This window comes from Mus pahari, chromosome 1, assembly GCF_900095145.1.
Source record: "Mus pahari chromosome 1, PAHARI_EIJ_v1.1, whole genome shotgun sequence".
Taxonomy (NCBI): Eukaryota; Metazoa; Chordata; class Mammalia; order Rodentia; family Muridae; genus Mus; species Mus pahari.
Window position 1 is genome coordinate 91,291,843 of NC_034590.1, and position 13,054 is coordinate 91,304,896.

Consider the following 13,054-nt stretch of genomic DNA (forward strand, 5'->3'; position numbering starts at 1 on the left):
GATGGTTATGAGCCACCATGTGGTTGCTGGGATTTGAACTCTGGACCTTCGGAAGAGCAGTCGGGTGCTCTTACCCACTGAGCCATCTCACCAGCCCCCCGTATGTGTACTTAATCACTATTTTTAAAACTGTATACTATACTATAACACATCAATGCCCACAGTGGTGAAATCTGTAAACTCAGATGCACTATAGAACAAGACCATTTACCTCTTTGACTAAGAATTCCTTCAGGCCTAAATATTTCTGGAGTCTCAAAGGCGAAAATGCAATCACTTTCATGAACCGTCTCCAGGTCATCTGTGTCACTAAAGGACCGATGGAACCCATCATAGTACATTTCTGTTAACACGATCTAAAACAGGAGGAAAACATTAACAGTTGTATACCTGGAAATTCAATATAAAATGATCTTCTAATTCTATGCTGACCTTCTGAAGACCATCATGTTGGAAATGTTCAGTGAGGGCTATTAGATAGTTTCTAGGACCGTATTATTTGCTGATAATGAAAGACTCTTAGAAGTGTATAGAAGCATAGTAACCTCTGCAACTGTCTAACAACACACTCTAAATCCAGACCACTTATGGCACTAGATCCAGAGTTCCTCCGAGTTTGGGGATAGGTGATAATAACAGAACTACTCACTTTTCTGTTTCACAGGAGGAAGAATGCATCAGAGACCTGCCTACAGTTCCACACAATCCATATCATTTCAGTCTAGGAAAGGATGGTCTGTATCCGAATCTAAGACATTCTTTCATATCATTAAATTCTCCTCTTTTCAGATTAAAAAAAAAGTCAAATGACCATGGCTATCTATATTGAAACATGTAAAATCAATTCAAATGTCCAATGCTAGAAACTAGTTAAATGCAGCCCTACTGACTCGGAAAGCTACTAGAAAGGATGACCTGCATAGTATCTGTATTATGAAGCCAAACCCTAAGTAAACAAAAAGCAAAGCTAAGAATGATATGTGCAAATAATTCTACTTTTAGAAATGATTATAGGATTCTCTCAGGAAAAAAATTTAAATACTACATAACACAGCACTAAAGTTAGTAAACTTCTTACTTGCTTGCATTGATGCTTAAGACTCTTTTAATTTCTAAGTTGTATTTTTGTGATGAAACAGAAAAAAAAAAAGGCAGGGAAGAAAACCATGGCCACATTTAGAGCTTCTGCTACATGTTCAGCAGTGCTGTCCAGGGCAAAAATACCAGACTAGGCAGAGCAAGAGAAGATTCCAGGTACCCCTGCCATCAACCAGTCTGGTAACCTTGAACAGGGCCTTCTACAATGGGCTGAAGAGGCACCACTGGGCACCTGCCCCACCACCACCCCACTAGCACCAACATTAAACAAGGCCATGAGGTGGAAAGATCTGTGATCTGTTCCACAAATGGCCCTGGGGAGCTCCTCCCACATTTCTTTCTAAGGAATTTAATGCTTATGCTGTTTTTCTCCTGGTAAGCATTGAAGTATAATTCACCTCTCCAGAAAGCTGAGAGCTAAAGCAAACTAGTAATTATATCACCAATTTATACCACATGAGAAAATAGTGAGACAGCACCAAGGCTTTAAAGACGCAGCTGCATCTGCCTTGAATGCCAAGACCTCTCCTCTCTCTGCCCTCCCCTCATCCTGGGCAGAAAAAGAATCAAGCAGCAATTTAAAGAAAGTATCAATATTTTATCATTGTGCCAGAACACAGTCTATGAAAATAGAAGAGATCTGCTACATTAAAGCAACATGGCTTTAAGGGTAATTGCCCAAATAGGGCCAAATGAGGCCAAAAAACAAAATACCATTATTATTCAAGTAATTAATTAACGTAAATTTCCAATAGCTATCCAGGGAAAAGCTATTTCACTGGTAAGTCATCCTTCCTTATAAATCCTAAGAAATGTTTCCCACGACATTTTTCCAATAAAAACTGTGTAAATATGTTAAGTCACCACAAGCCAAAAGTATTTTTTTGGTCAATTAAAACATAACTATTTATCAAAGATGTGTCCCCCTCCCCTTTGCCAAAAGGGGAAACCCAACTTTCCCCTATCTGATCTTTAAGAAACAAAACAGGCTGGCAGATATACCTCAGGTATAGTGCACTTGCTCGCAGGAGTAAGGTCTTGGGTCCAAACCCCATAACAGGGGTCAGAGAAGAAGCATGACAAGCATATGCTATATACAGAACACCATACTGGAGAGATGCCCATTCTCACCACCAAAACAGGCAGAAGGGATTCCCAAGCCTCTCTGTTAAATGCTACAGGAGTAGTATGAAAGGCTAAGTAATCATACTTTATAAACAAAGCCATAAGATCTTACATAAAACATTTTTTTTCTTTTATATACACAATTAAATGAAGCAGGAAACAGTCTTCTATACATTATATTCTTTGAGTCTGAATTTCCTCCATCCATCTGCCTCTCAACACTAAATGCAACTGGTTTTAAATTTCAAACATGTTTAGCAGAAAATGGGGCAAAAAATCCATATAAGCAGAATACAACACTTTAATGACTCATGTGTAATTTGGTCTTAGCAGGTTATTACCTGATCAGTGGGGATTTTTGTCTCCATAGATACAGCTTCCCGAAGTCTGGCAACTGTCCCAGACAGAGGCACAGCCACACCGATCCTCATGCAGTGGGAACATTTCCCTTGATACACTACAGTGACATAGAGAGGCCTGTACAGATCAAAGTCAGATCTTCCCATTAGTTATTTATTTTAGCTCAAATACAGAAGTGAAACAAATCTGACCTGAAATCAACACAAAAACTAAAACAAGGCCTGGACACAGCTCAGTTCCCTAGCATGCACAGCCTTGCCTTCCCCCAATATGACATAAACCAGAACAGTGTCATTTGCCTGCCACTTCAGCACCTGGAACCTGAAGGCCAGAGAGTGAGAGTTCAAGGTCACTCTCAACTATACAAGTTTGAGGCCAGCCTGTAATACACAGGACTCTTATCTAAAAAGGAGAGAAAGGGGACTCCCCTTTATCTGGAAGCCAAATAGGAACAGAACTACTAAACAAGTTGAAAGAACTTTGAAAAAGCTATGGCATAAAAATATTTTTCAAAAATAACATAGTCATAATTGGTTGTCTTTTCCTTCAAAACTGTCTAGTTTCTGCAAACTCTTTAAAATCTGAGATAAGTACAAGCAGGGTCTCCAGGGAATCTAGGACAACCAGTTTTAAAAAGACTATGGCATGGGCTTGCCTCTATCAGGTGCCTGCTCAGCTTGCACACTCCAACAGACACTTAGCTTCAAGAACTTAACAAGGTTTGTGTTCATTACTATTATACCTATTACTTAACTAAACACATGAAAAGCCTTAACTGGAGGCTACAGAGAAAGGAGTACCCTATCACAGCAGACTGTGTTAATTTTACACATATATTCTTACCTTGTATGGGGTAGAGGAATTGGCAAAGAAATGCACAGAAAAGGGTCAAAAGTGTTGCTCTGTTTCTGACAATGAGGACATGTCAAAGAAGACCTTTGAAAACAAAAATGTAAAACATTCATAGTAAGATAACATAGAACTACATCAGGCAGACAAAACAAAAGGGAACATGTCATTTGCTCCTACCTGTACTGGGCTTGAAAAAGTTCTTGTACAAAAGTGCTACACACAGGAAAAGGTCCCTCAGGCATCATATCTGTCTCTGATGGTGGCTTAAAAAAAAAAAAAAAAAAGGAAAAGTCACAGGCCAAAAGTACCAATTCTTGAGTAAAGTTAAGCCTAAAATGTCACAAACACTCAAAGTCCTTTATAAGCTGTATATGGAACCTAGGTGCTCTGTAACATACTGTGCTAAAGTAAACAGAACACCGTGCATATGGACTCATTCTCTCAAACAGACTACTGTACACCATGTTTATTGCTCTCTAGCCTGTTGAGAGACGGGCCAGCTCTTCCCTAGGTTGTTTCAATCTTTATCTTGATGCTCAACCCACAGTTTGCTTCATATTTTATTCAACTTCTTCATTTCCATAACTAATAAACATCTGCTACCACATGTAGAGAACACTGTATAGGATGTTAGGATACAAGGACTAGTAACATAGTGCCTGGCCTTTAGGCTGTTCCCATATAGTAAGTCAGCCATATCTACATAGTTCTAAGACAGTACAGTGTTCAGGAACAAAGGACCTTAAATCAGAACAATCCACCAAGTTTCTAAAACTAGAAATTTTGAAATACAGAAGAGACTTGTCACAAACTTCAAAAGTTCCCTGGGGAAATAATCTTGCCATGATATGAACTACTTTATCTATCATATCAAGGATACACATAGAGAAGTTGAGTAAGAAATACTGTTTCTGGCCTCAGTTCCTATGCTCAAATCTAAGTCTAACTGCAGAGATATTCATACATTTCCTTCCTGGCTGTGTTATTTGTCCTACTGATTACAAAGTATGTGTCTTACTGGACTAGAAAGCAACCAACTCCCCATCCCTACCCCCATCAGACTGCAAGGTTCTTACACTGCCAACACAATAAGCAGGTAAAATATCCCATAAAGTGTCCACTTAGTTTTATATGCACACAGAGTAGTCACTACTTAGTGCAACAAGCCCAGTGGATATTTGTGAGAAGACTTCCTTCTCTCTTTACCCCCTTCCCTGCTCCCTGACTGCCCCAGGGACTACATGCACTCACCTTCAGAGGAGGCTGGCCACTCTGCTTTACAGCATGATTGAGGTCTTCATGAACTCTATCCAGAAGCCATAGTAGGAACTCCTGGGCATCATGTTGGGAATTTCCTCGATACTGCAACGCATTCTTTGACACAATACTCTGCAAGTAAATAATCCGCACAAAGTCGTGAGTTCCTAGCTCTAAAGACTATCATAATTCTGAAAGAGGGATATAAAATCTCAAGGGTGCCCTAAAAAATTCCAGAAAAACAAAACCAGAAGAATATCCTGATAAATTAAATTCAATCAACAGCAAGATACTAATGTTCACTTCTTAGCTGTGATACTGGCATAAGATACTAATGACAAGAAAACCAATACAGACTTTTAAAGGACTCTTATGCTACTTTTGTTGACTTTTCTGTAAATCTAAAATTATTCTAAGAATTAAAAGTTTAGGAATACATTTTTTAAATTAATATAGTAGTTGTACAGCGAAGGTGTCGTGGAAGTAAACACAAGCTAGAGGATAATGAGAAACCAAGAGTTGGAGGATAATGATATCTCAAGACATGTCACTTAAGCCCTAAGGATAAAGACAGGAATCTAGGGCATGGTGGGCAGGGGGGTGTGGGAGGTGGGGAAAGAGCAGCATATTTAAGCAGACAAAGTAGTAAGAAAGTATGACACCTTTATGGAAGACCAAGAAGTTCAAGAAACCAGAAAATGCAGGTCTGCAAGGAAGAGGAATGAGTAAAGACAAGACTAGCTCAGGAGGAACTTTAAAAGCAAATCAAAGATGATACAGGACGCCATGACACTAAGACCACATGCTTTGAGAAGAGAAGATGGACTATTCTGAAGTAAAAGGAAGTGACTTGTGGGGATTGTTACAGAATGATGCATGCAGAACATTTTACATATAAATGAGACAAATAGCACTCCAACTTTAGCAATGAGTGTTCAATTTGGAGTAGGGGGTGGTACACAGTGGTAAAGCAGTTGGGAAACAAAATAAGGAAAGAAAACATGAGTCTAAGATAACACTGTGAAAACATACATGAAAAGGCAAATTTGCAAGAGATTTACAAATATGTCATAATCAACAGAATCTGTGGCCAATTAGAGACTTAGGAAGTAGGCCTCCATGCCACCCATGTCTGTTCAGACAGAAATTTTTACATATATCAAGGCAGAAGGGGAAAGGGAAAGAGGATGATAAATTCTCTTTCAAATCTACTACGCCTGAAGTTCTGTGGTTCCTCTAAGAGGAGGATGGGTCAGACAACTAAGAAAGTACTCATGTGGGCTCAGTGCAAAAGTCTACACTAAAAACAAAAATACAAACGTCAGCAGATGAGTGACTGTAATCACAAATACCAATGAGATTGCACAGTGATATCAGCCAGAGGAGAAAACTCAGAAAACACATATATTCAAGGATGGGAGGATATCAAAGGAAACTGAGAAAAAAAGTCACTAGAGCTGTGGCCAAGAAAAATCAAGAGTACAATGTCTAAAGAGCCAAATGAAGAGAGTCATAGAGAAAATGGCCACAAGGAAAAGGATGACAAAGCAAACCAAGCAACTACAAACTGGATCCAGAGTGATGGCTCAGCAGGCACTTGCCATGTAAGCCTGGCAACCTCAGTTTGATTCCCAAAACCCATGTAAAGATTGGTGGAGAGAACAAAACCAACTCTACAGAGTTGTACTCTGACCTCCACACAGATATCATAGTGTGTACACATTCCCACACACATCACACAGGTACACATGCACACACACACACACAGAATCACAGACTGTCTGCTTTATTTACAATTAAGAGAAATAATAAAGACCAAAAAAGAAAGAAAGAAGAAACAGGTTGTGATTTAATTGTAAAGAACTGTCACCGCTTGATGACAATTACATGTAAGTAACAACAACAAAAAAGTTGATTATAAAATACTTTGAGATTAGGTATGGGAGGAAGAATCAAAGAGATATGAGAAATAATACATGTGACATGAATAAAACTCACCAGTAAACAAGAGAGGAAAGCCAGGCATGGTTGCTCACACCAAATATCTCATCAGTTGGAAGCCTGGGACAAGAGGACTGCGTGTGTTCAAGGCCAGCCTGAACTACTTGACCCTGTCTCAAGAAAAAAATAGTGGACGAAGGACCTGATAACAAGCAGAGCTACAAGAATGCAACATAGATGTCATCCAGAAACGGGACAGGTACAGGTCTGCCTGCACTACACTACCCAACTTCTCCCCGCAGAGGTCAGACTTCTTTCTTGGTCTATTTCTACTTATTTATCTATCTCCATTGATAAATTGGTCTCTTCCCTGGTGGTCTAATGATTAGGATTCAACCCTCCTGATCTCTGCCTCACCACTGTAACGTGTTGGCTTGTGGCCCTCTGCTCCTTCACCTGCGGTCATCAAAACAAAGTCATTGGTATGTGCCATAGAAGAATGGAGATGAGTAGGTAGCTGGAGATGAAGCTAAAGAGAATACCAGGAATGTCATTAAGGTTTTTTATTTCTGACTTGGGTAATGATCATGAATAAACCTAAAAATAAGAGACCGATGAGTTCTGAACAAGCTGAATTTGAGGCAACTATATATTACCCCAAATACAGCTGCCCATGGCTCAGAAAAAAGATCTACAGGAGTGATTTAAATCAGAAAGGCATATGACTATCAAATGAGCAGAGAACTGCTCAAGCAGTATCTGGTGGGAAGAGCAGTCACCAGGCCAGAATCTTGACAACATAAGCCTAGCAAAAAGAAATGAGTGGTCAAGGGAGTTCACACAAACTGAACCTCAAGGAGATGATGAAAGCAACAATGCAAAATACCACAGAAAAGCCAAGTAACACAAGCACTGGGCTGGTCATCCTCTAGGCTCACTTGTCCATTTGATCTCAGTGAAGCAAATATCTATCACAAAGGAGTAAAGCGGAAGACAAGTAAGGAAACGAACAGCTTCTACTAACTATTCACCATATCCTAGAAGCTGAGCTGTGCAAGCAAGGAAGAATCTGTGACTACCTAGAGAGAGGCAGCTAATGGAAAAAAAGAGATCTGAAGATCATTCTTCAGCTCAAAGGGGATATTCAAAAAGCAGAGGAATTCTCCTTAAACAGGTTAGGGGTTCAGGCAACAGAAGCAATCAAAGACAGTCCTACACAGATGAACTACAGATAGGAGAAGATACTGGTTCCACCAGCTCGCATAGTTTGCTTTACAGAGGAAACAGAGAACAACTAAGAGCTCTTAAGTCTCATGGGAGAGATAACAAGTCTTACAGCATGTGGCTAGGTCACAGCAACTGTCAGAAGCACAGCAACCCTCTGGTCTAAACACACTGGCATTTTATTCAGCTTGTGTATCCCAGAAACAAATTAACCAAAATCACTACCTTCACTATGTGAAACGTTACATACAGCAGCCTCTAAAACTTCAGGAACAAGTCAACATTTAATTTATCAAGATTGCATTAAGTTTGCTTATGGTTCTTACAACTAAACTTCAAGTCATCTGGACTCACCCACCAATTGCTGTGTACCAAGATACTGTACTAGGTTGTTTAGCAAGACAGTTGTCAAGCAAGACTGAACAGGCAACTGAACTATAGCAAACCTAACTAGGATAAAATCTATCCTGCATTAATCCCATCCTCAATCACATCAGAAACTGAAGGAACTGAAGGAAAAGAAAATCCCACTGAACAAACACAAAAGCTCCTCTTTCTGCCACTTTTAGCCACTCAACATGGTGACATCTCACCAAAGACACACAAGGTACTATTTAATCTTACCTCTTCCCTAGACAAAACAAAACAGAAAAAATAATTATTTAGTGTATGCCTCAGAAAAAAGCAAGTCACCTAAGTGCCACCAGCTACCTGATATGTCTGATTCACAGAATAAGCAAGTAAGAGAGAACCTGGTGGTCAAAATCTTTAACTGTCTCAATACCTATAGCCCTGGCAAGAAATGCCATCATGTTCTAAGTCATATCTAATCCTACCTTCACTTGCCTTTTAAGATTCCTTTTTTCACTATTAAGTCTCAATTTAATGTCCTAAATTTAGTCACTATATTTTTTAGGTGTTTTTTTTTTTTTTTTTAGATTTATTTATTTTATGTGAATACACTGTCGTTGTCTTCAGACACACCAGAAGAGGGCATCAGATCCCATTACAGATGGTTATGAGCCACCAAATGGTTGCTGGGAATTAAACTCAGGGCCTCTGAAAAAGCAGTCAGTACTCTTAACTGCTGAGCCATCTCTCCAGCCCTTGAAGTTTTTAGTAGCTTATTATCACTAGCATCTGCTGAATAATAGCATATATTGAAGCATTAAAATTACACAATACTTTGCTTCTGTGAAAAATAAAACATGGGCCTTCCTAAACTTAACTTCATACACTTGTGTGTTTTGTAGAACCTGGGTATTTCTGCTTGGAAAATATTAAACAAAGTCTACTGGCTTAAGACCTTTATTTCCTACTATAATTAGACCAATTGCCTCCTAAGTTGATGATCCTTACAGACACCAAGTAAAAGTCAAAATATTTACAAGACCCTTAAGCTTCATAACATCTTTTAACTAAGTAACATTCTTTTCCCCCTCAGAAAAAAAAGAATGAATCAGGAACATAGCTCAAAATAAAGTCTACACAGTTGGAACTATATACCTCCAGACATGAGGCTCTATGAGGAGAAATCATCATAGAGCCCCCTAAACAGGCAGCAACATCTCATGCCCTAGGGAAAACACTGACTGGTCACAGACACTCATTATCTGACCCCAAGACAAAAACAACAAACACAGTAATGATGTTGATTTCATTTCATGGGAAACAAATAACACAATATTGATCTGACATGACTGACTGATCAGGAGTTGGGCTACTCTCCTGGGGACAAAGTGTAAGATTCATCAGACAATCACTATCTACTTTCTTTGCCAAAAAAGAGAATGGAATTTATTTCCTAAGGGTTTGGGGAGCTGGCCCAATAAGATGGCTCAGCAGGTAAAGGCACTTGCCACCAAGCCTGATAAATCTGAGTTTGATCCCTGGGATCTACATGATAAAAGGAGAGAACTGACTCTCACTAGATGTCCTCTGACATCCATATACACACAAAATTAGTGAATAGAATGTTGAAAACAGTCACAGAATTCAGAAGGACAACTACATAGGTTGAGGATTCCTAGTCCAAAATGTTCCAAAATAAAAATTTTGTGTGTGTGTGTGTGGGGGGGGTGGGGGTGGTGGTAGTATTTGTGTAGTGTAGTATATATATATGCATAAATGTGCAATGTGTGCGCCTGTGCAGGTGCAAAGACATCGAGATGCCCAAGGTCCTGCCATGCGACTGTCCCTCCCTCCCACTCCCTCTCTTTGTCAAAACAGGGCCTAATGATAGCCCTTCCTGGTCCTGAAATAACTATGTAGACCGTACTGGGCCTCAAACTCAGAGATCTGCCTGCCTCTGCCTCCCCAGTGCTGGGACTAAAGGCGTGCACCACTATCCTTCTGGCATCCTCCTCCTCCTTTTGAGTTAGGGTTTCTGACTGAACCTAGAATTAGGATAGGAGCCAGCAAGCCCCAGAGATCCTTCTGTGTCTACCCTACATAGCATACACAAATATTTCTAAATCCAAAACCAAATCTGAAACTCTAAACACTTCTTCTCATTCTAGGTATTTCAGATAAAGGATATTCAACTTGTATCTACAATTTTAAAGAAATATATGAAATATGGGCATCTAAATGCACAGATAGTATCTAAAGTAAAATTAGTTTTCTAAACTAATGCTAGAAATAACTGAGCATTTGTCGCCGGACATGGTGGTGCACGCCTTTAATCCCAGCACTTAGGAGGCAAAGGCAGGCGAATTTCTGAGTTCGAGGCCAGCCTGGTCTACAGAGTGAGTTCCAGGACAGCCAGGACTATACAGAGAAACCCTGTCTTGAAAAACCAAAAAAACAAAACAAACAAAAAAAAAAAAACTAAGCATTTGTCTTTTTTGAATCTGATCTTTGGGATACCTACTAAGTTAACTAAGCCTTAGGGGTTGATCTTTGTGAGAATGGGTGAGTGCTATAAAGCACATCAGAAGGGCAAGGAAACAGTGAAAAAGGCAAAGTACTTACACAGCAGTATGTCACACGGGGTCCAGAATGTGGCCGTGATCAAAGAGTACTATGTCCTTCATCTATTTCCTCACCCTCACCCTCAAGGGTGGAGGACACCCTTTAGCCTACCAATACAAATCTGGCAACAGACCCTGGAAGACAAACCCTAAGGTCTTTACATTCTGACATACTAAAAAGCCTCCACTTCAACCTCTGACCCATTCCTTACTCTCCTTCCTTAGAAGGATCTAAATCACAGCTTACCAAGCCTGGCTACCACGGTCATCTGGGAAACTGCCAAATCAAACCAGACAAACAAAGCTCATCTCCTGACAACAGCAGAGATGTAACATTATTAGTCTATGGCACAACTTGAGCACTCCAAGTCTTTGTCAAGTGTAATATTTTTAGTGACTCTACATCTAAAGTGAAAAGAGACTGAGACCAAATTGGAACAGGCTGGAAAAGCTGATTTTACTTTTAAATCACCAAATCTTATGAGACGCTCTAGAGGCCCCTTCATAACTGTATATCACTTAAGACAATATTAACTGTTGAGATTTACTGAGTGCATATACTGTATTGGGCTCAAAGTAATTATGGGCGTTATTCCCTACAAAATCCATGCTGAGGAAAATGCCACGTTACAGTATTAGTAGTCACAAATGATGTGGTGGCTCACATTTTAATCCCAGCACTCAGGAGGCAGAGACTTGTGTAAGATATCTGTGAATTTCAGGGCAAACTGATCTACATGGTGATTTTCAGGTCAGCTAGGGCTATGTAGAGACCCTGTCTCAAAACAAAAACAAAATCAACGGCAAAATAAAATTGAAAGAACTATGAAGTAGCTTGTCCAAAGCAAACACTCAGCCTTAAGACATTTCTGACCATGACTTTTCATTGATTAAATAAAGCAAAGCATCTTACAATTGTAGCCCAATGTTTCAACTGAGGCTGACACAAGGCTTAAAATTCTCTCACACTGAATGTCAACTGTCTGTGTACTCAAAAATATGTTAGAGACTGAACAGCTATACTCACCTGGAGGCTTCTGGAAGTTTATTTGCTAATTTTAAATAAACCTTTGTTCATCTTTTTCTATTTTATTTTCAAGTGCATTCTTCCTATAATAAATGTAGCCTAGAGGGCCAGTGAGAAGGCTCAGTAGGTAAAGACAATAGTTGTACAAGACTGATAACCTAAGTTCAATTCCTAGAACTTACTAAAGGTAAGAAAAATACTTACCAAAACATAGGCACTTAGGCACATGGGAACACACACACTAATAAGCAAACAAGTAAAATATAACCCATAACAAACAAAATATAGCCTGAAACAAAAATGCAGTTATCTAATGGGGATAGTATTTTAAAAGTAAGGAGGCGGGTCTCCCAGGAGTGCTGGCACACCTGTGAGCACAGGTATCACCACCACTTCTGCTCAAACTCCTGGCCCAAGAGGGACCAGCCCAGAGACAGGATCCTTCAGGTTTCCATCTGCACTCTGGAGCTGACCCTGTGCCACAGCTCTCAATACCCAAATTCATCTTGGAGAGAACTGGTCTCCCAGGAGTACTGACACACAGGCTTGCAGGAGGGACAAGGCACAGTCATAGACAGCAACACCATCTAACACCAGAGATATCCAGATGGCGAGAGGCAAGGGCAAGAACATAAGCAACAGAAACCAAGGTTACTTGGCATCAACAGAACCCAGTTCTCCCACCACAGCAAGTCCTGGATACCCAAACACATGAGAAAAGCAAGACTCTGATTTAAAAATCAATCATATCTCATGATGATGATAGAGGACTTTAAGAAGAAATAACTCCCTTAAAGAAATACAGGAGAAGAACGGTAAACAGGTTGAAGCCCTTAAAGAGGAAACACAAAAATCCCTTAAAAGAATTACAGGAGAACACAAACAAACAGGTGAAGGAATTAAACAAAACCACCCAGGATCTAAAAATGGAAATAGAATCAATAAAGAAATCACAAAGGGAGGCAACTCTGGAGATAGAAGACCTAGGAAAGAGATTAGGAGTCATAGATGCAGTCATCACCAACAGAATACAAAAAGAGATAGAAGAGAGAATCTCAGGTGCAGGAGATACCATAGAAAACATTGACACAATAGCCAAAGAAAATGCAAAATACAAAAAGCTCCTAACCCAAAACATACAGGAAATCCAGGACACAATGAGAAGACCAAACCTAAGGATAATAGATATAGAAGAGAG

The 13,054-nt window shown here is 39.7% G+C and overlaps 1 protein-coding gene across 1 annotated transcript in view; it reads right to left on the reverse strand.

The window, feature by feature from the left end:
• Usp31 (ubiquitin specific peptidase 31) overlaps window positions 1-13,054 on the reverse strand; it is a 68,752-nt gene that overhangs the window by 30,957 nt on the left and 24,741 nt on the right. Inside the window, exons 2-6 of the mRNA XM_021200828.2 lie at window positions 4,687-4,824; window positions 3,613-3,698; window positions 3,427-3,519; window positions 2,565-2,700; window positions 212-356 (exon numbers count right to left, since the gene is read on the reverse strand). Coding sequence (XP_021056487.1) covers window positions 212-356; window positions 2,565-2,700; window positions 3,427-3,519; window positions 3,613-3,698; window positions 4,687-4,824 — 598 coding nt within the window. The remainder of the gene's footprint in view (window positions 1-211; window positions 357-2,564; window positions 2,701-3,426; window positions 3,520-3,612; window positions 3,699-4,686; window positions 4,825-13,054) is intronic.